This window comes from Halichoerus grypus, chromosome 4 (genome assembly GCF_964656455.1).
Source record: "Halichoerus grypus chromosome 4, mHalGry1.hap1.1, whole genome shotgun sequence".
In the NCBI taxonomy this organism is placed as follows: domain Eukaryota; kingdom Metazoa; phylum Chordata; class Mammalia; order Carnivora; family Phocidae; genus Halichoerus; species Halichoerus grypus.
In genome coordinates, this window is record NC_135715.1 from 161,885,113 (window position 1) to 161,910,957 (window position 25,845).

The 25,845-nt window shown below is 37.5% G+C and overlaps 1 protein-coding gene across 4 annotated transcripts in view; it reads left to right on the forward strand.

Moving 5' to 3' along the window:
• The window catches only part of CARF (calcium responsive transcription factor), a 93,597-nt gene extending 68,074 nt beyond the window's left edge, over positions 1-25,523 (forward strand). The window contains exons 17-19 of one of the 4 annotated variants that reach the window (XR_013447326.1): positions 5,094-5,233; positions 14,514-14,680; positions 25,262-25,523. Coding sequence is in view for 1 of the 4 variants with exons in the window: in XM_036073929.2 (XP_035929822.2) it covers positions 5,094-5,114 (21 nt within the window). In the remaining 3 variants the exon portion in view is untranslated. Of the gene's footprint in view, positions 1-5,093; positions 5,347-8,559; positions 9,492-14,513; positions 14,681-25,261 lie in introns of those variants that run through there. The other 3 variants (XR_013447328.1, XR_013447327.1, XM_036073929.2) reach the window with 3 other exon arrangements.
• Positions 25,524-25,845: the final 322 nt, after the last annotated feature.

The following is a 25,845-nucleotide window of genomic DNA, read 5'->3' on the forward strand; positions in this document are numbered from 1 at the left end:
GATATGGAAATTCTCCAGACATGTTGATATCATGTCACATTTGGGTTTCTGCAAGCAGTCGAACTGGGAGATGATGTAGAGGTTGTAAGGGAAGCATAAGGATAGATTATGAGATGGAGTAAGGTACAACAAATCTGAGTGAGACAAGTAGGTATATCATGGTGGGATTTAGGGTATAGGATTGGTCCAAAGTAATTCTCCAGAACAGCCTGATTGTATAGGGACCACCTTCGATGGTATAGTTTCCAATCTCCAGCGGCCGGGGTTCCACTAGTCATAGTGACTCAGCCTTCTGTGTACCTGACAGAGTTAGGCCATGCAGGATACCAAAATGAATGATATGAAAGTTTGCCTTAAAGGAACTTAGTGTCTATTACAGGCGATATATAACTTTTTACAAGATAGAAAATGGTAAATTTGATAATAGGAATATGAATAAAATCATATAAGAATTAAGAAGAAGAAGACATTACTTACAACGGACATTTTAGTAAGCACCAGGCATTGTACTTGGTGCTTTATATTGTTTGGTTAAAGCACTTGGCATTTTGCCTGGCAAAAAGTAAGTAGTTTCTTATTATTATAGCTAAGACTGGTGGTTAAGAGCATGTGTTCTGAAGTTGGACAGTTTTGAATTTGAATCCCACTTCCTCTTAATTAGCTGTGTAACTTTGGATAAATTAATTAAACTTTCAGTTCTTCATATTTTTCTTTCTTCTGAAGAAATAGTAGTAGCTACCTAATTGAACTACTATGAGGATTTAATGAGGTAACCTATGTTGAAATCTTAGAATCTGTAACATACCAATCAATATATGTTCATTTTTATAATTAATATTAATAAAATTTTAAATCCTGAAAGGTAAGCATGATCCTTATTTATTTATTTTTTTAAATAAGCTCTACATCCAGTGTGGAGCCCAACATGGGGCTTGAATTCATGACCCTGAGATCAAGATCTGGGCTGAAATCAGGAGTTGGATGCTCAGCCAACTGAGCTACCCAGGTGCCCCATCCTTATTTTCAAGATGATGTATCTGTTAGGGAGTGTCTTTGGCTGCATGCAACAGAGACATGATTATGGTGGCTTAACCAAATAAAGGGGTCTTATTTTTTTATGGAACCAAATCTGAAGGCAGTCTTACCAGGGCTGGTATGGTGGTTCCATGTGACCACCAGGAACCCAGTCTCCCTTAATCTTTTCATATAACCATTTCTAACATGTGGCTATCATCTATGTACTTGTTGCTTTTTGGTCCATGATGGTTGCTCCACTTCCAACGTTGATCAGAGTTCAGACAGGAAGAATGGAGTAAGCAAAAGCCCTGTGCTGGGAGAGTGAGCCAAAGGTCTTTTTTAGAAGACCCATCAGCAACTTCCACTTTTATCTAATTGGTTAGAAGTGTTATGTGACCACCCTACTTATAAGGGCTACTAGGAAATGTAGTTCTTTTAAAATCTGGACACCACCCCGAGAAAAATTATATTTTAGTAAGACAGAATTCATTGACTATCATTTAGGCCACTAATGGTGTCTCCCACAAATGGGAGAACTGAAATTCAGAAATTCAATTACTTGCTTGAGGTTGTTAAACAACTATTAAGTGATAAAGTTAATATTGGTAGCAAGGTCTGCCCAATACCATTCCACATTCCTTTTGCCACACAGTCCAGAAAACAAGTGATCTTTCATTTTAGGATCTTTGAGTTGGATCTTTCATGACAGAATATGGACATGAGATTAAAATGCAGATGTATAGAATTCAAGGAGCAAGTAGAAGTAATTATATGGCTTATTTGGGGATACAAATATAAAGTTCATTTTGATGAGAACTTTAGGATTCAATGAAGGAAAGAAGCTGGGGAAAAGACTGGAAAGATGAGAGAAAACTTGAATGGTAGAAATTCTAGAAGGCCAGACTAAGGATTTTATATTTTGCTTAGTATGTGTTACATTTAAAGTCTTATTGAAATGATCCATTAAAGGAGCCCATTGAATCAAAAAGCTTTCCTAGGGGCACCTGGGTGGCTGAGTCGGTTGGGTGTCTGCCTTCGGCTCAGGTCATGATCCCAAGGTCCTGGGATGGAGCAGCCCTGCATCTGGCTGACTGCTCAGTGAGGAGCCTGCTTCTCCCTCTCCCTCTGCCTGCCGCTCGCCCTGCTTGGGTGCTCTCTCTCTCTCAAATAAATAAATAAAATCTTTTAAAAAAAAAAGCTTTTCTAAAATCTGGATGAAACTTTAAATTTCACAGATTTCTGAAGGTAGGTATAATGACCAAATGGAAGTGATAATTTTTTGATTACCATAATAAAATTGTATAACAAATTCCTGGCCTTGACTACTGTATCTATAATTGCTTTATAGAAACTGTTGGGTTGGGGCACCTGGGTGGCTCAGTTGTTAAGCGTCTGCCTTCGGCTCAGGTCATGATCCCAGGGTCCTGGGATCGAGCCCCTCATCGGGCTACCTGCTCGGCGAGAAGCCTGCTTCTCCCTTTCCCACTCCCCCTGCTTGTGTTCCCTCTCTCGCTGTGTCTCTCTGTCAAATAAATAAATAAAATCTTTAAAAAAAAAAAAAAAGAAACTTGGGTTTTTACATTTATGTTCTACAAAGACACTCTAAAATCTTAAAGATGGACATTTATTCAACAAAACAGACATATTTCCTGCCCTTTTGGAGCTTACATTCCATGAGAGGGAGATAGATAAATAATAAACATAGTAAAAAAGTATATATAAACATAAGCACATTATATATGTTTATATTAAATATATGTACTTAAATGTATTATTGTATGTATACTATATACTTATACATTAGGTTGACAAGTGATATAGCATAAAAATGGAGCAGAGAAAGAGGGACATATAGAGTTAGTATGGTAAGAGTTGCAATTTTTAAATAGGGCAGCCAGAATGGGCCTCATTGAGAAGGTACATGCAAGCAAATTCTTAAAGACAGTAAGAGGGTCATTCAGATACCATGCAGAGCAGTGCAAATAAGAGGGAACTGCAGGATTGGGCAGTATTCACTATGCCTGAAGGTCAGCAACAAGACTAATGTGGCTGGAGTGGAGTGAGCAAGTGAGAGAATACTGGGAAATGAGATCAGAAAGATAATAGGGAGTCCGATCATGTAGGGTCTTATAATCCATCATAAAGATTTTGGCTTTTACTCTGAGCAGAAATGGGAAGCCATTGCCAAGTTTTGAGCAGAAGAGTGAGAACATAATATGACTTACCCTTTAAAAGGATCATTTTGGGGATGCCTGGGTGGCTCAGTCAATTGAGCATCCAACTCTTGATTTCAGCTCAGGTCGTGATCTCAGAATCATTAGATCAAGCCCCACATGGAGCTCCATGCTCAGAGTGGAGTCTGCTCGAGATTTTCTCTCTCCCTCTACCTCTGTTCCTCCCCCACTCTTTCTCTCTCTCATAAATAAATAAATAAATAAATAAATAAATAAATAAATAGGTCATTTTGGCCATTATGTTAAGAACAAACTTTATAGTTTATCTGTCTCTCCCTACTAGATTAAAACTGCAGGGGCAGGGATCTTTGTCTTTTTTTGTTGTTGTTCATTGACAGTGGCAGATGCTTAGAAAATATTTTTGAATGAATGACCATCCAGATTTTAGATTTTAGAGTGTCCTTATAAAAAATAAATGGAAAACAACCTAAAGAGAGAAGGGAAAGTTGTTGAGGAAATTGCTGAAGAAATATTTTTTTAAATTATGTTAATCACCATACATTTCATCATTAGTTTTTGATGTAGTGTTCCATGATTCATTGTTTGTGTATAACACCCAGTGATCCATTCAGTACGTGCCCTCTTTTTGAGTAGGAGAAAGGGGATCTAGTGTCTAAGTAAAGGGCTTGACTTTAGATAGGACCATGGATACCTTATCTATGGATAGATGACAAGGCAGACTACATGGGTAAAGATGCTGGTAGGGGGGTACAAATGAGAGTGGAAATTCTCTTGATTGCTTCAGTTTTCTCAGTGAAATAAGAGGCAAGGCCCTTAGGTAACTGTGAAGATGGGTGTGTGGGGGAAGCATGTGGAGGAGAAAAGCTAGTATGAGAGTAATTAGGCAAGGGAAATATAATATTAATGGGTCTACTTGATTAAGGGTTCATTTAAGGTTCATGTTCATAAATTGAAAATCAGATTAGTCAGCATGTTTGTGTGTTTTTGTCCAATCATGATCAACAGTGGCTGAGTGTTTATTGAGAACCAGACACTGTGTTACCTGCTGGCTATATGAAAGATTAATAAAACCTAATCCTAGCCCTATAGGGACTCACGGTGTAGTGGCAGGCAGGTTTTTTTAAGATTTATTTATTTCAGAGAACACACATGCAAGGGAAGGGGCAGAGGGAGAGAATCTCAAGCAGACTCCCTGCTGAGCTGGGAACCCTATGTGGGGCTTGATCTCACTACCCTGAGATCATGACCTGAGCTGAAATCAAGAGCTGGCCGCTTAACCAATTGAGCCACCTAGGCACCCCATGGCAGACAGTTTTTTGATCAACTAGTTATAAAATAGTGTGATAAGTACTTTCAATTCAAACAGAGGAAAAAGCATTGTAAATCAAAGAAGTTCCAGGCTAGTGAACAATTCAGGTTATGGAGGGAACAATGGATTAGTCTAAGAAGGCAAAAGATTGTGAATCACTTCCAAACTCTTACCTCCCAGTGTCCAATCAAAAAGGTATTATGGGGCGCCTGGGTGGCTCAGTTGGTTAAGCGACTGCCTTCGGCTCAGGTCATGATCCTGGAGTCCCGGGATCGAGTCCCGCATCGGGCTCCCTGCTCGGCAGGGAGTCTGCTTCTCCCTCTCCCACTCCCCCCTCTTGTGCTCTCTCTCTCTCTCACTCTCTCTCTCAAATAAAAAAAAAAAAAAAAAGGTATTATGTATAAACTTTGTATAATTCCAATCAGATCCTCTGCCTTGCAACTCATCTTAAAATAGATCCCAGAACTCATAAATATTGCACGTCTGACTTCCCCTGTGAGATACTAAGACTATCCAGATAGTATTCTCCCGTACTGCAGTAAGCAAAAACCTCAGTTTTGCTTTATCAACAGGTTATTTTGGAGGTATTTTAAAGGAGCCAGCATTTGACGGTCTTGGAGGTCTTATCAAAATCTGGTCACCTTGGAAACAGCATGCTTTTCTGAGGCCTTTTGAGCCTCCTGCACAGGGTCTCTCCAATGACAGTGGTGAGGTAAGTTCATATTGGGTTTGAGCTCTGATTTCTAATTTTTTCATCAAATACCCCAAATGCTAGTTTTGTTTAGTTTGAGAGTGGTATCTAGGAATAAACTCTTTTTAAAAATCCATTGATTGATCAGGTTTGAAAAACTTTTATTTGGTAGAAATCTGCATTATTACTGTCAATACTACTGTTTGTTTGTCCTTGTCATTTCTTCGTTGTGCATCTATAGGAGGAAGTTCACAGGGATGAAAATGGTTGTAAATTTGTAGGTTCAGAAGGTTTCTCTTCAGACTGCCATCCTTTGGAAAAATTGTCTCAAGTCATTTATGAAAGTTTTATGAGAATTTTTCCCACTCTTGTTTTGTCCATGAAAGTCTGGTTTTCTTTAGGAGCGGGCCCCAAGATTCAAGGTTCACATTTGGCTAAGTGTTGTCAGACTCATAGGTTTATCTTTAGTTTGGTTCTGTAGCCATTCTGGACTGGACTCCCACATGTTAAATGTATTTATGCTAGAATCAAAATGTGTCTTGTTTGCTTTATAAATGATAAAAGAATTATTTGGAATTATTGTTTTTGGGGGGAACTTCTGATATAAGCAAAACTGTTCATTTGGGGAGGTACTTTGAAGCAAAAAGGAAGCAATATCCCAAACATACAGTTGTCTACATTTTAAGGCAAGAGGAAAATTCCAAAATATATTGAGGGATTATGAAATTGCCTCCTTAAAAGATTCTTTGGCAAAGGCAAGAAAAAAATATGAAAAATTTAGAACTGTCTTTTCTAAATCCTTTCAAATCACAAGTTGAACATGATCCCTTTATTCTTCTATTCCACTTCCTCCTTCCATGTTCCTGTATTCCCCTCTGTTCTGTCTCTCCTTCTGACTTTTTCTCCTTCCCTTCAAAATGCCCCATAAAGAGATAGTTTTATTCCTCTAAAAGAGAAAGATCACTTTAATATAAGAAATACCCTCTCATTTTTATACTTAAAGTATTAACAATTACTGATGTTTTTATCGTATAAAATCAAATTGTCAAGGTGCCTAAATTAATGTTTAAACCAGCTGTAATGATGGACGCCCCCTCTCTCTCCCTCATCCTCTTTTGTGTGCATGTATGTCAAAATAGGTTTCCCTGCATCTAAACTTTCCCCTCTCTTTAATTAAGGAGAGATAATTAGTCTTTTACAATGATAATTTTGTCTTTGACTAAAGCTGGCTCCCTCTCATTTTTAATTTCTATTCTTCTTTTCCCTCCTTAGGGAAACATTAAAGATTAATTGATGAAAACAATTATTCTGTCATTATGTGCTCATTCTAGTCTAATGAAGAATTTCTAAAATAGAAAAATCATTAAAGTGTGTTGTGTTTCTTTTTCTTCAAAATTGCTTTTAAGAGATATTTCTGGTTAAAACTACAAGAAAAGGGGCACCTGGGTGGCTCTTTTGGTTGAGCGTCAACTCTTAATTTTGGCTCAGGTCATGATCTTAGGGTTATGAAATAGCGCCCCACCTTGGACTCCGTGTTCAACGCAGAGTATGCTTGTCCCTTTCCCTTTGCTCCTCCCCATGCTCGCTCACGCTCTCTCTCTGTCTCTTGCTCAAATAAATAAATAAATAAATAAAATCTTAAAAAAACTGCAAGAAAAGAAAAAATCTTGGTTCCAAGATGAAGGGCTTTGAAACAGGATTTAAAGAGTTTTTATAATTTCATTTATGAATACAAAGTTTATATGTCATGCAGAAAATGTTCATAAAATATTCCTGATAGAGGAATCATTGGACAAATTAGAATGAGTTAATCATACTGGTTTAAAGGATTAAAAACAATTATCTTCGGGGCACCTGGGTGGCTCAGTCGTTAAGCGTCTGCCTTCGGCTCAGGTCATGATCCCGGGGTCCTGGGATCGAGCCCCGCATCGGGCTCCCTGCTCCGCGGGAAGCCTGCTTCTCCCTCTCCCTCTCCCCCTGCTTGTGTTCCCTCTCTCGCTGTCTCTCTCTCTGTCAAATAAGTAAAATCTTTAAAAAAAAAAAACAAAAAACAATTATCTTCTTGACTTTAATATATTACATTAATACCAACACAATATGTTAGTTTATACAAGAAGATTGAACATCTTATAATTTAAACTTTATATATTTCTTGCATTGGTTTTATGGACACAATATTATCATTATTTCTACAAATTATGCTACAAAAATTTAGAGTCATGATTAACTAGATAAAATTGTAATGATAGATATCTTTTAAAAGTTTATAGTCTTATTTCTATAATATCAAAAATCTTAAGAACTTTATATTAGGGGCACCTGGGTTGCTCAGTAGGTTAAGTGTCTGCCTTCGGCTCAGGTCATGATCCTAGGGTTCTGAAATTGAGCCCCGTGTTGGGGCTCCCTGCTCAGTGGGGAGTGTGCTTCTCCATCTCCCATTGCCCCCCCGCTTATGTGCTCGCTCTCTCTCAAATAAATCTTTTTAAAAAAAGAACTTTATATTTAACTAAAATGGTAATTTCTAGTTCCTTAGCTAACTTAAAGACCTTAGACAAAGGTTAAACTGAGTTAATTGATACATAATTTTTGAATACTTGGACAAAATCTAAAGAAAAAAATGAGTGACATTGGCCACAAAGCAGTTTTATTTTACTGTTATTCTTATATATTTAAAAATAGATACAGATTAGGGCTCCTGGCTGGCTTAGTTGGTAGAGCATGTGACTCTGATCTCAGAGTTGTGAGTTTAAGCCCCACATTGGGCCTAGAGCTTACTTGAAAAAAAAAATAAAATAAAAATAGGTAGATTTATAGGATGTGAAAATGCTTTTGGAATTTTTTTTTTAAGTAGGCTCCATACCCAGCATGGAGCCCAAAGTGGGGCTTGAACTCATGACTCTGAGATCAAGACCTGAGCTGAGATCAAGAGTCGGACACTTAACCAACTGAACCACTCAGGCATCCCTGGATTTTTTTTATATATATAATCTCCTTAAAATTTATAAGGACAATATGACAAACATGCTCATTAGAAAAATAACTAAACAATTCCTTATTTTCTGTTTTCTAGTTTAGCCTAGGGAGAAATAAGGTTAAATGGAGCAAGTAAGACTATATTCTGTATAATTACAGAGAGATAGGAATATGTATGCAAAACCATGTGTATGGTTTGTTTCTTAAATTGTTGCACTTTGTATGATACATTGATAGAATGCTGAAGTGCGCTTCTAAAAGCAGAGCACCAGCATTAACTCAGAGGCAGCATTCTGAAAGGATGGGTGCCATCCTTGAAGATGTAATATATGCCTTATTTCAGAGAACTCTGTATGTTGCTGTGTTCCTGACAGGAAGAATACACAGGTCCAGTCACCAAGGACAGAAGCAGGAGTAGCCCCGATGACATTCCCCGATGACATGACTGGGAGATTTTCTGCTTCCCATCCTTTTAATTCTGGGCTCTGTAGGTCCTGGTCCCCAAAGGGAGCATTCTCTTGCCAGGGGGAACACAAAGTTTTTATTCAACTATAAGACAGCAGCCTTATCTTATAGAGCTGCTGTCAGTGCACTTTGATGTCCCTGTATCCAGGCACCAACAGGTAAGAAGCATCAATATACTGGCAGGGGTGATCAACCCAGATCAGCAGGAGGACGTAGAACAGGGAGACTGCAGGTGGAACCCAGATGATTCATTTGGGCACCTTTTGGTATTTCCATGCCCCATTGTAACTGTGAATGGATGCATGCAGCAGTGTCAGCATAAGAACAATATGATTGCTCGATTTGAGTCATACTGATGTGGGAAACAAAGGCAAAAGAAAAATTAAATTTCCTTACTACCTACAGCCCATTGACAAGTCCTTGAAACAAGCGGAGTGACATTCCTCTAGGAACTCAGCTACCTCAATATTACACTTTGCTAAGGGCAAAAGGCAATCTTAGCCTGACCCCCAGAATCCTGTAAGTCTCCTCTAACATATAAAAATTCCTTTGGAAACTTCATCTCTACACCCCAAGATATATGTTGGCAGTCAGATATACATCTGAAGGGTCTCATGACTAAGGTGTTATTAGACAGTAATAGATGACCTTTTCCTAATAATAGCTTGCCCCCTCAAGGTTCTGGAAACCTTGCTTCCAAAATTTCTTAGAGACTTACACTATCCCTAACCCCCCCCCAACTTGAAAGTATATAATCGCCACTCCTCATGACCCCAGTGCACCTCTTTCTGCCCACGGGTCCTGTCCCTGTGCATTCATAAAACCACCTTTTTGCACCAAAGACATCTCAAGAGTTCTTTCTTGGCCATCGGCCCCGAACCCTAACGTCTTTCCTACATCAGTACCACCAGTAAACCTCCAAGACCTGGCGAGGTAATAGCTGAGGGCGAGGGAAATTAGAATAACTACTGGAAGTGGGAGAGCATGAACACCAGTTGTAACTCTAAAGATCAACTCCAGTGTCAGAGGTTCCTTCTGAGTTTCGCCTCAGGAAGACAGACCCAGAAGAACCATGGAACACTGGCACTCTGACCTCTGGGAACAGAGAAATCTGTTCAAGGCAAGAGGTAGGCCACGGCAGCTATGAAAATGAGCCGCTCAGAGCTCCTGCTGCAGATGGAGTAATTGAGAAATGGTCCCAGCTGCTGTGCTCTGGATCTACCATGGTGCTTGTGCAGAAGCTGTGCTTCCCACAGGCTGCTCCCAGACAATGGCTGAGATGGCAGAAGTACAAAGATGGTCCCATTTCTGTGAGAAGGAGGACTCTTTGACTTGAGGTTTCCCCATCAGCCTTGCAGACTTTACTCAATACTAATGAGGCCCTTGCATTGAAGAACTGAAGTTAGAACCTCCAAACCTCATAAATATCTCACCTTTGCCCTTCCTCCTCAGAGACACTGCTAAGATCTGTCAAGGTAGTATTCTCCTTACTGCAATAAGCAAAAAACTTAAGTTTTGCTTTATCAACAGGTTATTGTAGTGGTATTTTTAGGGAGATAGCACTCAATAGATAAAAAGGAACCATCATTCAAAAAGCAGAGGGAAGAGCTTCACAGGTAGGAGGAACAGTAAATGCAAAGGCCTTGAGGTGGACAAAAGGTATTAAAGGACAGAAAGGCCAATGTGGTTTTAGCTTAGAAGCAATAGAAAAGGTGGTATGAGATGAGGTCAGAAAAGTGCAGAAGGCCTTGGAGTCCATGGTAATTATAGTATCAATTTCATTCTCAGTAAAACAAAACCCATTAGAGGATTTTTAGTGGAGGAGTGATATACCTGGGTGTATATGTTGTAGAAGAATGTATTTTGGGGGACATGAATGGAAACGGGGACAACAATTAGGAGGTTATTGGAATGGCACAGGTGAGAGCTTAGGTGATTTGGATCTAGAGTGATAGTGATACAGGAAGCAAAGAGAAATGGACAAATTAAGGATATATTTTGGAGATAGAATCATAAGGATTTGCTGATTGGTTGGCTGATGGAGAGGACATGTGGGGATGCATGTGAAGGGAAGGAATGAAGAATGACTCCTGCCAAGTTTTTAGCCTTGAGCAACTGTGTGAATGGTAGTGAATTCTACTGAGTTGAGGAAAACTGAGGGGAGGAATAGATTCAGAAAAGAAAAGCAAGAGCTCTTTTTTGGGCCTGGTTGGTTTTGACTTCCAAATGGAAATGTTAAGTAGGCACTTAGAGTTATAAGTATAGAGGTCAGGATTGGAGATAAATATTTTTGTGATCTCTCAACATATGGATGGTAATGAAAAACTAGAGAACAGAGAGATCACCTGAGGAAAAAAATGCAGATAAAGAAGAGAAGAAAAACTGAGGGTTCTAGAGGGGAGGGGGGTGGGGGGATGGGTTAGCCTGGTGATGGGTATTAAAGAGGGCACGTACTGAATGGAGCACTGGGTGTTATATGCAAACAATGAATCATGGAACACTACACCAAAAACTAATGATGTAATGTATGGTAATTAACATAACATAAAAAAAGAAAAGAAGAATGCACAGGATCTAGCCCTGAGGCCCTCCAACATTTAGGTTAGTTAGAGAAGGAAATACATCTAAGAAGTTAAAAGGAACACCAAGAATGCTTAAAACAGGTAAATTGAGTCCACTTTGGAATCTGTGAGGAAATGTCGAGGCAGGAAGCATCTCAGATTAGATTAGTTGCTAATTAAAGCAATCTCTTCAACCCCTTAGTTAACAAATACATATTCAGTATATACAATGTATTATAACAGAGGTGTCCAAGAGACATTACAATATAAGGTGGTAAGTCCCGTCTGAATGGCCCTTAATAAACCATGTTTATATATAACACTCCCCTACAAGTGAGGCATATCAGATTTTTAGACTTGATTATAAAAATATTTCAGAAAAGTCTGTCTTTCTGCTCTCTAGTCTTTTTTTTTTTTTTAAAGATTTTATTTATGAGTGAGAGAGTGCACAAGGCGGGGAGGGGCAGAGGGAGAGGGAGAGGCAGGCTCCCTGCTGACCCCAAGATCATGACCATGACCAGAGCAGAAGGCAGACACTCAACAACTGAGCCACCCAGGTGCTCCTGTTTTCTAGTCTTTTTTAAACCAACTACCTTAAGCTTTCAATTTTTATCTTCTTTATACATTAGTCAATTTTTAATTTAATAAACATTAAACTTTTTTACTTATTTTGCTTTTACCTAAAATATGGTTAGGTGGCAGTAATAAATTCTGCCTTTAAAAAGATGATTAGAATTATATAAATATATTAACTATCTTAAGAAGACCCTTCCTGTCTTTTCAGGTTTGATTAATATTTGAAAATACATTGTAATGCATTGATATTCTTCAAAAATAATTTAACCAAAGGATATAGGAAAGAACAAAACAAAACAACAACATCTAGCTTGTAGTAGCTATAAAACAATTTGTGGCTTTCAGAGTAACAGACTTCTGTATCAGTTGCATAATAGTGATTATTTATTCATGGAGTCTTTTTATTTCCATGGAAACACTGAGATCATTTTAATTTTTAATTACACTAGAGTTTACAGTTCCATAGATTTTAACTCTGTAGTAGCAAGTACAGAAGCTAGAGCTTTACCCATTTCCACTTTAAAAAATATAAAGGAGGAAGAGAGGGTTTAAAATGATCATGAATTTCATTTAGTTACAACCTTTAGCTGTATAATTTCTCCTAAACCTGCCCTGCAATTTTATGTCCAATTAATTCTTCGATTTTTGTCTCTACCCTTTGACTAAAAGTGTTTTCACGGGAAATAACTGCAGTGCGAAATTCAGCAATGGGTGCTGTTAAGTAGTTTGTGAGATATCTAAAGTTGTTGTGAAGTAGTAGAAGCAGAGGACTAGATCTGCCACTTAGCTGAATTATCTTAGGTGAATCACTTTATTTCTCTGGCCCTCGATTTCTTCCTCTGCAACCTGAGGACTGAGGTTGAATGATAGAATTCAATGGTTCTCTGAAATAGCTTGGCTATGTGGTGCCCAGGGCCTGTGGCAACTATCCACATGGGCCCTACAAATATGTTGATAATATTTCTCATGATAGGAGTATTTGTCAACAGGGACTGGAAGCAGAACAGTAATAAAAAGCTATTAAGTGGAATAATTTGTACACAAAGTGGGTCTGATGAAGATTTTATAGATATGAAATCTTTTTTTTTTACCCCCTCTCTAAATCATTAAATTTCCTGATACATAAGTTTTACAGGTTTGTTTCCTATTTGATCAAAGTGATTTTCAGAGTAGAAACGATGTTATTGTAGTCGTTCTAATTTATTACCATTTTTAAATTTTTTGTTGAGATCTTTAAATCATTTGATTTATTAAATCAATGAAAAACATTTAGGGAAAAACAGTAGGAAAGAGATGGCGAAAGTTAACTCCCTTAGGATAGGGTGTAAATCAGTGGAAGAACTGCCCGATGTGAATCCTGTGTTATGTAATGTTTGTAAATCCTACCTTTCTCTCTGCAGTCCTTTGTCTATTTTTTAAAAACATGTTTATGGGATCATTGTTTTTCTTTTATTACTCGAGTAGATCTCTAGTTGTAAAAGATTCAAATATGGAAGCATACATAGGAAATTACTTCCTCCCTGACACACCTCCTTATAGATAACCATTATCAACAGCATTTTAGAGTATAGTATTCCTATTCTTATTCTACTAATATGTACATATCTCCATATTCTTTAAATATGTATATGTAAATATACATGGATATATATATAAATGTAAATGGATCATATAATACCTACTATTCAGAATCTTAGTTTCTTTACCTAATAGTATGTCGTCAAGAGCTTCCTTTTTCTCCCTACAATGTAGGAAGCATCCTTTCCCTCATTATATACATGACACATGACACATGATCATAATAAAAAATTTGATTAAGATATGAAAGATGTTTTTAAAATAGTAAAAATCACCTGAAATCAGTCCAGAGATAACCACCATTAATATTTTGGCAATCATTCTTTCATGCATCTCTTAATAGATCTTAAGTAATTAATGTTTATTCTGACACCAACTGGTATACTGCAATTCAGTTCTGGCATTAACCACCCAAAGTTAGCACAGACCACACAAATTTAAAGACATGGTCTCCAACAAGACTGCCCCTACTTCAGATACCAGTCAAAAGTGGAGTCCCCAGGCCACCTGCATGTCCAGCTGCCTACAAATCTGGGACAATCCCATGACCCCTGAAGGTTTGATAATTTGCTGGAATGACTGAGAACTATACTTAACAGGGCGCCTGGGTGGCTCAGTTGGTTAGGTGACTGCCTTCGGCTCAGGTCATGATCCTGGAGTCCCGGGATCAAGTCCCGCATCGGGCTCCCTGCTCAGCAGGGAGTCTGCTTCTCCCTCTGATCCTCCCCCCTTTCATGCTGTCTCTATCTCATTCTCTCTCTCAAATAAATAAAATCTTTAAAAAAAAATAACTATACTTAACAATTACAGTTTATTAGAAGAATACAAGACAGAAACAGCCTAATAAGAGACATTTAAGGTGAGGTCTGGGAGAGTCCTGAATGCAGAGGTTCCCATACTTTTTTCCTCATGGAATCAGGGCACTTCACCCTCCCATCATATCAATGTGCTCACTGACCAGGAAGGACCACTGAGCTTCATGACTTTAGCTTTTATTGGAGTTTCATTACATAGACACAACTGATTAAATCATTGGCCTGTGATGGAACTCATTCTCCAGCCCCCTCCTTTTCCCAGAGGTCAGGAGGTTGAGTTGATATCATATGACTCAAAGCCCCAAACTTCTAATCACATGGTTGGTCTTTCAGGCATAACCAGCTATCCTGAACTATCCTGAAGGTATCTAGGGCCCACCATGAGTAACCTCATTTGCATAAATTCAGATGTGATCCAAAGGGCTCATGAATAACAGAGACATTCCTTTTACTTGGGAAATTCTAGGAACTTAGTTTACTCCCAGGAACCAAAGACAAAGGTGAGTTAAATTCTTTATTATACAGAAGTGTCATATATAGTTTGTTTTTTATTGTAGATGCCTATTTTTGTCTCTGATTTCTTACTGTGTCTGTATATTAGTTCTATCTCATCTTTTCCCCAAGGCTACAGTATGAAACTTAACATGTTTTATATTTTAATGTATTAACTCTGTCTATAAATAGTTCTTTTTCCCATTTTCTAGTTTGCCCTTTAATTTGGTAATTAAAATGCTTAGTCCTATGCCTAGTCCTTCTCCTTTAGACCATAAATAAATATCTTACAGCTTTTAAGTCTTTTTCCCCCCATATATTGAACTTACTTCGGTACAGAGTGCAGGTAAAATTTAAATGGAGTTTTGTTTTGTTTTGTTTTGTTTTTAAGTAACCAATTGTCCCAACACAATGAATTTTCATTTTTCAGATTCACCCTTGCCAGGAGTGGGTGAATTGTAAGGAATTAGGGGTTTGATATGTTGTGAGGAAGGTATTATTATCCCCATTTTTTAGAGGAAGACACTGAGATTCAAAGTGGTTAAATAATTTTCCCCAGTTTATCTGGAAAGGACAGAATTGTCTATCTGAATCTGAAGCCTAAAAAACACATTTATTAAATAATTTTTTTGAAAAGGGCATTTAATAGCCAACATTGGAGTCACACGTAAGTACCAAATGACTTAGTGGGTACGTAAGATTATAAAATAATTTGTTCTGATATGAAGATTGAAAATTGAGCAGAACATAGGTGAAAATCTAGTCATGACAGTGGAAAATTACATTAAGCATAAATCTGGATCTCCAAACACAAAATAAATTTCCATTGTGTGGATCAATTTAAATTAATACTCTACTTGTTACTGAGTCATACAGAAATGACTAAAAATGTTCACCAAATTTTGGGAGTATGTTCATAATGGTTCAACTGGTAAGTTTTGTGATGCACATACTAAGAAAATTCATGTGAAGAAGTCCAAAGAGGCATATTAAAGAAATAGCAATCTTCCTGAGCCGCTCAAATTCAGAGACTCCTGCATTATAGAGGACCATTCAAAGACACATGCTGTACATTGAGACAGAAAGTGATTAAGTCCCAAATTGAAGGTCACAAGAGATGTTGAAGAAAATGATTAAGTCCCAAATTGAAGGTCACAAGAGATGTTGATTTGTGATCAAGTTACTTCACAAAAGCAACTCCTTGTACTGTACTTTAGGGTGAACAGCACAGACTCATTTGCTTAATGATGGTAATGATGGGTGATAAATTTCAGGAGGGCCAGCTAGTTGGTAAAAACAGTTTAGTGGGAAAGTATCCCTTCTTTTTTTCTCTTCGCAAGTCTGTGTTGGGGCACACTGAGAAACATTTATACTTAAAAACTAGAATGTTAAAATGAAAAGAAGGAGCAAAATAATTCAGATCGCTGCAGATAAACCAAGTAGTTAAAATTTCATAGATACAAAGCAAGTGGAGAAGATGCCATTTTGTGAAATATTGCATCAGCCTTCACTATATTTATATAGTAATACATTTACTTTTATTTTTAAAGTAGGCTCCATGCCCACAGTGGGACTTAAACTTATGATCCTGAGATCAAGAGTCACATGCTCTATGGACTGAGCCAGCCAGGCACCCCATAATATATTTACTATTAAATATATTACTACATATATTATAAAAAGTGACTACTACTGCATGCATTATAAAAATCTGTAGACTCTGACTTCCTACAGTAATCTTCCCTTTAGATACTATTGTATTGGGTTAATGGCTTTATAGTAATAATAATATTAACAACAATAAAAATAACACTTTGAGAAATGTATAGTTTGTAGAAAAATCTGTAATATATACAATATCTCATTTGCTCTTTATATTTCCCTCATGGGATAGGATTTGTTATTCACTTTATTTCTAAGTATTTGCACATATTGCCTAACGTCACAAAATTTCTGTGCTAGAACCAAGTAGTCTTTTCTTATTTTATAGCTGAGGACACCAAATAATAGGGAATAAGTGACATGTTCATTACATGCGAAATCATTTGGAGCTGAAATTATTTAGACATAATCATTTGGAAGTAGTCTTCTTGTACTTAGCTGAGTAATTTTAAAATTTGAGATTAGATAAGCCACAACTACTAAATCTTAGAATAAATATCCTATTTTCTTTAGCTTTGCAATAATTCTGCTCACAATGCAGGACTGAAGCATTTATTTTATAGAGAAAATGAGCAGAAATTAACTAAGTCACTTGTCATGAAACAGGAATTATATTCATTTATGAAGAATTGTGTGGACCTTGTATGTAGATATAAAATTAAATGTGCAGCAAATGACAATATGTTTAATCATTTGTTCTTTCAGTAATGTATATTGAACTTACAATGCAAGCCCTAATGTTTCAAAGGTCATTTAAAAGGAAAAATATTGGGGCACCTGGGTGGCTCAGTTGGTTAAGCGTCTGACTCTTGGTTTTGCTCAGGTCATGATCTCAGGGTCCATGCTTGGAGTCTGCTGAAGATTCTCTCCCTCTTCCCCTCCCTCCCCCTCTGTCCCCCCCACTCCCCCTCTTGCATTCTCCTCCTCCCTCTCTCTCTAAAATAAATAAAATCTTTTTTTAAAAAAGAAAATCCTTTAAAAAGAGAAATAAAAGGAAAAATATTATGATTTGCTACCTAGCATCATGCACTTTCTTTTTAACTTGCTTGCCCTATCCTTCCCCAAGTTATACAGCATTCAGACTATAAGTAATGGTGGATCATAAAGCCATTGTTTATTTTGTTAGAGTAGGCAATTAGGTTCTAGCAGGAGGCCTAGAGGCCACCAAAGAAGAAGTCATAGCCAGCTATCTGGAAAGTCAGAGCCTGTCCTAGCAGCACTCCACAAGAAGCCGGATCAGATGAGACAGATCCAAGATGACAGGGGCCATGACAGGAAACCCCTGACCAACTAAGGAGGAAAAGGCTACAAACCCTGCTTCTAAGAAATCCTTGCCTTGAGTAATGAGTATGCCCCCCCCACCCCCCATCAACAACTGTCACTAAAAGATAGAAACCCAAACTCAAGAATCACAGCTCCCATGCTTGCTCTTTCTTTTTCACTCTCACTCTTGCTCTCTTTTTTAATTCCAGTATAGTTGACATACAGGGTTATATTATTTTCAGGTGTACAATGTAGTGATTCAAAAATTGTATACATTACTCAGTGCTCATCATGATAAGTGTACTCTTAATCCTCCTCACCTATTTCATCCATCCCCCCACCTCCCTCCCCTCTGGTAACCACCATTTTCTTCTCTATAGTTAACAGTCTGTTTCTTGGTTTGTCTCTCTCTTTTTTCCCCTTTGTTTGTTTGATTTATTTCTTAAATTTTACGTATGAGTGAAATCATATGGTATTTGTCTTTCTTTGACTTATTTTGCTTAGCATTATATTCTCTAGCTCTATCCATGTTGTTGCAAATGGCAAGATTTCATTCTTTTTGATGACTTATATATATATATTTCCCTTATTTTTCCATTCATCTGTTGATGGACATCTGGGCTGTTTCCATAATTTGGCTATTGTTGATAATGCTGCTATAAACATCAGGGTGCATGTATGCCTTTGAATCAGCATTTTTGTATCCTTTGGGTAAATACCTAGTAGTGTGATTGCTGGATCATAGGATAGTTCTATTTTTAGCTTTTTGAGGAATCTCCGTACTGTTCTCCAGAATGTCTGTACCAGTTTGCATTCCCTCCACAGTGCAAGAGGGTTTCCCTTTCTCTGCATCCTTGCCAACACCTGTTGTTTCTTGTGTTGTTGATTTTAGCCCTTCTGACAGGTGTGAAGTGATATCTCATTGTAGTTTTGATTTGCATTTTCCTGATGATGAGTGATGTTGAGCATCTCTTCATGTGTCTTTTGTCCATTTGTATATCTTCTTTGGAGAAATGTCTGTTCATGTCTTCTACCCATTTTTAATTGGGTTATTTTTTTTAGGTGTTGAGTTGTATAAGTTCTTTATATATTTTGGACACTAACCCTTTATTTGATAGGTCATTTGCTAATATCTTCTCCCATTCTATAGGTTTCCTTTTGGTGACTGTTTCCTTTGCTGTGCAAAAAGAAGCTCTTTATTTTGATGTAGTCCCAACAGTTTTGTTTTGTTTTGTTTGCTTTTGTTTCCCTTGTCTCAGGAGATGTATGTAGAAAGATATTGCTATGGTTGATGTCAGAGAAATTACTGACTGTGCTCTTTCTTCTAGGATTTTTATGGTTTCAGGTCTCACATTTAGGTCTTTACTCCATTTTGAGTTTATTTTTGTCTATGATGTAAGGAAGTGGTCCTGTTTCTTTCTTTTGCATGTAGCTGTCCAGTTTTCCAATACCATTTGTTGAAGAGATTGTCCTTTTACCATTGGATATCCTTTCCTACTTTGTCAAAGATTAATTGACCATATAGTTGTGGGTTCATTTCTGGGTTTTCTATTCCATTCCATTGATCTATGTGTCTATTTGTGTGCCAGTACCATGCTGTTTTGATTACTACAGCTTTGTAATATAACTTGAAATCCAGAATTGTGATGCTTCGAGCTTTGGTTTTCTTTTCCAAAATTGCTTGGGCTATTCAGGATCTTTTGTGGTTCCATACAAATTTTAGGATTGTTCATTCTAGTTCTGTGAAAAATACTGTTGTTATTTTGATAGGAATGTTTAAATCTGTAGATTGCCTTGGGTAGTAATGACATTTTAACAATATTTGTTCTTCCAATCCATGAGTATGGATTGTCTTTCCATTTCTTTGTGTTATCTTCAATTTCTTTCATCAGTGTTTTATAGTTTTCAGAGTACAGGTCTTTCACCTTTTTGGTTAGGTTTATTCTTAGGTATCTTATTATTTTTGGTGCAATTGTAAATGGGATTGTTTTCTTAATTTCTCTTTCTGCTGCTTCATTATTGGTGTATAGAAATGCAACAGATTTCTGTACATTGATTTTATTTCTTGCAATTTTACTGAATTCATTTATCAGTTCTTATAGTTCTTTTGGTGGAGTCTTTGAGTTTTCTATATATAGTATCATGTCATCTGCAATAGTGAATGTTTTGCGTCTTCCTTAATGATTTGGGGCCTTTTATTTCTTTCTGTTGTCTGATGGCTGTGGCTAGGATTTCCAGTACTATGTTGAATAAAATGATGAGAGTGGACTTCTTTGTCTTGTTCCTAACCATAGGGGAAAAGTTCTCAGTTTTTCCCCATTGAATTTGATGTTAGCTGTGGGTTTTTCATACAAGGCCTTTATTATGTTGAGGTATATTCCTTTTACACCTACTTTGTCGAAGATTTTTATCATGAATGGAAGTTGTACTTTGTCAGATGCTTTTTCTGCATCTATTGAAGTGATCATATGGTTTTTATCCTTTTTCTTATTGACGTACTATATCTCACTGATTTATTTGGGAATATTGAACCACAGTTGCATCCCAGGAATAAATCCCATGTGATCATGGTGAATGATTATTTTAATGTTTTGTTGGACTTGGTTTGCTAGTACTTTGTTGAGGATTTTTATATATATGTTCATCAGAGATACTGCCCTGTAGGTCTCTTTTTTTGTGGTGTCTTTATTTGGTTTTCGTGTCAGGGTGATAGTGTACTCAGAGAATGAGTTTGGAAGTTTTCTTTCCTCTTCTGTTTTTTGCAATAGTTTGAGAAGAATGGATATTAACTATTCTTTAAATGTTTGGTAGAATTTGTTTGTGAAGACATCTGGTCCTGGATTTTTGTTTTGGGGGAGTTTTTTTGATTACTGATGCAATTTCATTGCTGGTAATCTGTGTGTTCAAATTTTCTATTCTTCCTGATTCAGTTTTGGGAAGTTATATGTTTCTAGGAATTTATCCATTTCTTCTAGGTTGTCCAATTTGTTGGCATATAATTTTTCATAATATTCTCATAATTATTTGTATTTCCTTGGTGTTAGTTGTTATTTCTCCTTTCATTTGTGATTTTGTTCTCTTTCCCTCTCTCTCCCTCTCTCAAGCTCATCTGCTCTCACATCTCAAGAGTATACTTTCACTTTAATAAACTTTCCTGCATGTGTTGCTCCTTTGCTGTCCTGTGTCTGTCCTTGAATTCTTTCTTGTGATGAGAACAAGAACCTTCAGCAACCTCTTTGGGATGGGCTGGGTCGAGGCCCCAGGGCCTGGGGTCTCCCAAGTTCACTTGGCAACAATTTAACTTACATTTACTTTACCTGGTTCCAAAATGTGGTAATAGATAACATTTATTGAGTGCCGGATGCTTTATATTCATGAGTTAATCCTCACACCTGGCCTGGGTATTATTATCCCAACTTTATGGAAGAAAAACAGGTAGATTAAGTACCTTGCCCAAGATTATATATAGCTAGGAAGCCAAGAATCAAACATCTAAACCCAACACTTTTTTATTCCAAAGTCTGTGTTACAATCAGATTTAACTCTAAACAATTTGTGAACTATTAAATTCACCATATGGAAGAGTATACTCCTGCCAACCTAGAGTCTATAAATTAAAAGATAAGGGACTGTAGGATATGCATTAATATATTAATTGTGGTTTTAATTTGCATTTCCTTAAGGGCAATGAGTTTGAGTACCTTTTCAATATTTGTTCACCATTTGTATTTCCCTTCCTGTGAATGGCCAATCCAAATATTTTGCTCATTTAAAAACTTAGTTTCTTCTCAAGAAACAAGAAAGGTCTCAAATACACAACCTAACCTTACACCTAAAGGAGCTAGAGAAAGAACAGCAAATAAAGCCTAAACCCAGTAGGAGAAGAGAATTACTGAAGATTAGAGCAGAAATCAATGAAATAGAAACCAAAAGAACAGTAGAACAGATCAACGAAATTAGGAGCTGGTTCTTTGAAAGAATTAATAAGATCGATAAACCCCTGGCCAGACTTATCAAAAAGAAAAGAGAAAGGACCCAAATAAATAAAATCATGAATGAAAGAGGAGAGATCACAACCAACACCGAAGAAATACAATTATAAGAACATATTATGGGCAACTATATGCCAACAAATTAGATAATCTGGAAGAAATGGATGCATTCCTAGAGACATATGAACCAGCAAAACTGAACCAGGAAGAAACAGAACACCTGAACAGACCCATAGCCAGCAAGGAAATTGAAGTAGTAATAAAAAATCTCCCAACAAACAAGAGTCCAGGGCCAGATGGCTTCCCAGGGGAATTCTACCAAACATTTAAAGAAGGATTAATACCATTCTTCTGAAGTGGTTTCAAAAAAAAGGAAAGAAAGAAAGAAATGGAAGGAAAACTTCCAAACTCTTTCTATGAGGCCAGCATTACCTTGATTGATCCCAAAACCAGACAAAGACCCCACCAAAAAGGAGACTTACAGACTAATATCCCTGATGAACATGGATGCAAAAATTCTCACCAAGATACTAGCCAATAGGATCCAACAGTACATTAAAAGGATTATTCACCACGACCAAGTGGGATTTATTCCTGGGCTTCAAGGGTGGTTCAACATCTGCAAATCAATCAATGTGATACACTACATTAATAAAAGAAAGGACAAGAACCATATGATCCTCTCAATAGATGCAGAAAAAACATTTGACAAAGTACAGCATTTTTTCTTGATTAAAAATCTTCAAAGTGTAGAGATAGAGGGAACATACCTCAATATTATAAAAACCATATACAAAAAGCCCACAGCAAATATCATTCTCGATGGCAAAAAAACTGAGAGCTTTTCCCCTAAGGTCAGGAACATGACAGGGATGTCTATTATCATCACTGTTGTTCAACATAGTACTAGAAGTCCTAGCCTCAGCAATCAGACAACAAAAAGAAAGAAAAAAAATCCAAATCGAGAAAGAAGTCAAACTCTCACTCTTCGCAGCTGACAAACTCTCACTCTTCCACTCTATGTGGAAAACCCAAAAGATTCCACCCCAAAATTGCTAGAACTCATACAGGAATTCAGCGAAGTGGCAGGATATAAAATCAATGCATAGAAATAAATTGGATTTCTATGCACTAACAATGAGACAGAAGAAAGAGAAATTAAGGAGTCAGGCCCATTTACAATTGCACCCCAAAACCATAAGATACCTAGGAATAAACCGAACCAAAGAGGCAAAGGATCTGTACTCAGAAAACTATAGAACATTCATGAAAGAAATTGAGGAAGACACAAAGAAGTGGAAAAACATTCCATGCTCATGGATTGAAGAACAAATAACACTAAATGTAGGTAACATCAGCTACCTAGAGCAATCTACACCTTCAGTGCAATCCCTATCAAAATACCATCCACTCTTTTCACAGAGCTGGACAAATAATCCTAACATTTGTATGAAACCAGAAAAGACCCCAAATAGCCAAAGGAATGTTGAAAAAGAAAACCAAAGCTGGTGGCATCAAAATTCCAGACTTTAAGCTTTATTACAAAGCTGTAATCATCAAGACAGTATGGTACTGGCACAAAAACAGACACATAGATCAGTGGAATAGAATAGAGAACCCGGAAATGGACCCTCAATTCTATGGTCAACTAATCTTTGACAAAGCAAGAAAGAATATCCAATGGAAAAAGACAGTCTCTTCAAGAAGTGATGTTGGGAAAATTGGACAGCCACATGCAGAAGAATGAAGCTGGACTGTTTCTTTACACCATACACACAAATAGACTCAAAATGGAGGACAGACCTAAATGTGAGACAGGAATCCATCAGAATCCTAGAGGAGAACACGGGCAGCAACCTCTGTGACCTTGGCCACAGCAATTTCTTGCTGGACACATAGCCAAAGGCGAGGGAAACAAAGGCAAAAAATGAACTGTTGGGACTTCATCAATATAAAAAGCTTTTGCACAGCAAAGAAACAGTCAACAAAGCCAAAAGACAACCAACAGAATGGGAGAAGATATTTGCAAATGTCTTATCAGATAAAGGGCTAGTATCCAAAACCTATAAAGAACTTATTAAACTCAGCACCCGAAGAACAACTAATCCAATCAAGAAATGGGCAGAAGACATGAACATTTCTCCAAAGAAGACATCCAACTGGCCAACAGACACATGAAAAATTGCTCAACATCACTTGGCATCAGGGAAATACAAATCAAAACCACAATGAGATACCACCTCACACCAGTCAGAAGGGCTAAAATTGACAAGTCAGGAAACGACAGATGTTGGCGAGGATGCGGAGAAAGGGGAACCCTCCTACACTGTTGGTGGGAATGCAAGCTGGTGCAGCCACTCTGGAAAGAAGTATGGAGGTTCCTCAAAAAGTTGAAAATAGAGCTACCCTACAACCCAGCAATTGCACTAGTAGGTATTTACCCCAAAGATAGAAATGTAGTGATTCGAAGGGGCACCTGCACCCCAATGTTCATAGCAGTAATGTCCACAATAGCTAAACTATGGAAAGAGTCCAGATGAATGGATTGACAGATGAATGGGTAAAGAAGATGTGGTGTGTACACACACACACACACACACACACACACACACACACACACAATGGAATACTACTCAGCCATCAAAAAACGAAATCTTGCCATTTGCAACGAAATGGAACTAGAGGGTGTTATACTAAGCAAAATAAGGCAATCATAGAGATTATCATATGATCTCACTGATAATGTGGAATTTAAACAGAAGATCACAGGGGAAGAGAGGGAAAAATAGACAAAATCAGAGAGGGAAACAAACCATAAGAGACTCTTAATCCTAGGAAACAGACTGAGGGTTGCTGGAGGAGAGAGGGGTGGGGGGATGGGGTAACTGGATGATACACTGTATGTTAATTAATTGAATTTAAATAAAAAAAGTTTTTTAAATTTTTATTTATTTGACAGAGAGATAGCAAGAGCAGGAACACAAGCAGGGGGAGTGGGAGAGGGAGAAGCAGGCTTCCCGTGGAGCAGGGAGCCCGATGTGGGTCTTGATCCCAGGACCCTGGGATCATGACCTGAGCCAAAGGCAGACACTTAACAACTGAGCCACCCAGGTGCCCCCAAAAATAAATCTTATAAATAAAATTTATAAAATAAATCTTATAAAAAAGTAAAAATAAAACTTAGTTTCTATTACTTTTTTGTTAGAATTCTATATATATTCAAAATAAGAGTGTTTTATTAAAAATATATGTTGCAAATGTATTTTCCCATTCCAGGGTGTCTTTTTTTTTTTTTTTTAACGATTTTATTTATTTGACAGAGAGAGACACAGTGAGAGAGGGAACACAAGCAGGGGGAATGGGAGAGGGAGAAGCAGGCTTCCCGCGGAGCAGGGAGCCCGATGCGGGGCTCGATCCCAGGACCCTGGGACCATGACCTGAGCCGAAGGCAGACGCTTAACGACTGAGGCACCCAGGTGCCCCATCCAGGGTTTCTTTTTGCTCTGTCTGTGGTGCTTCGGAGGAATAGGCTTTTTAAATTTTAATGTAGTTAAAGTTATCAGTTTTTTCCCTTATGGCTAGTGCTTTGTTTCTTTTTTAAGAAATCACTGTGGGGAAGTCTAAACTGGCTCATGCAGACAGACCACATTTAACAGTTTTTTATGTTGACAGTCCAGCTAAAGTTCCAAGCCAACAGCCAGCATCCAGCACTAGCCATATAACTGAAGATGTCTCCAGATTATTTCAGCCCTCAGCCATTGAGTCATTCCCAACCTTTGAGCTTTCCAGCCAAAGCCCCAGACATGATAGAGCAGAGACTAGTTCTCTCTTCTGTGCTCTGCCCACATCCCTGGTCCATAATCTGTGAGTACAATAACATAGTTGTTTTATGCCATTAAGTTTTTGTTTATGCATAGCATAATTGTATTTTGTTAAAAAATATACTTGCATCATTGAATAAATTAAGAAAAATGGGGGGAAATGCACACTGAGTTGTCATGGTTGTCTCCTGGATCACGCATATTTACAAATAACGACACAAAGTTGGCTGAAAGGAAGAGAAATTTTACTCAAATTCGAAGATATCTGATGATCTTTCCAAATATTTATTTTTTATTTAATTTATTTAAACAAAAAACAGCAACAGTTCATCCATTTCTCCCACCCCTCAACCCCTGTCTCTGGCAACCACCAATCCATCCTCTGTATCTATGAGCTTGGTTTTTGTTTTTATTTTTTTAAGATTTTATTTATTT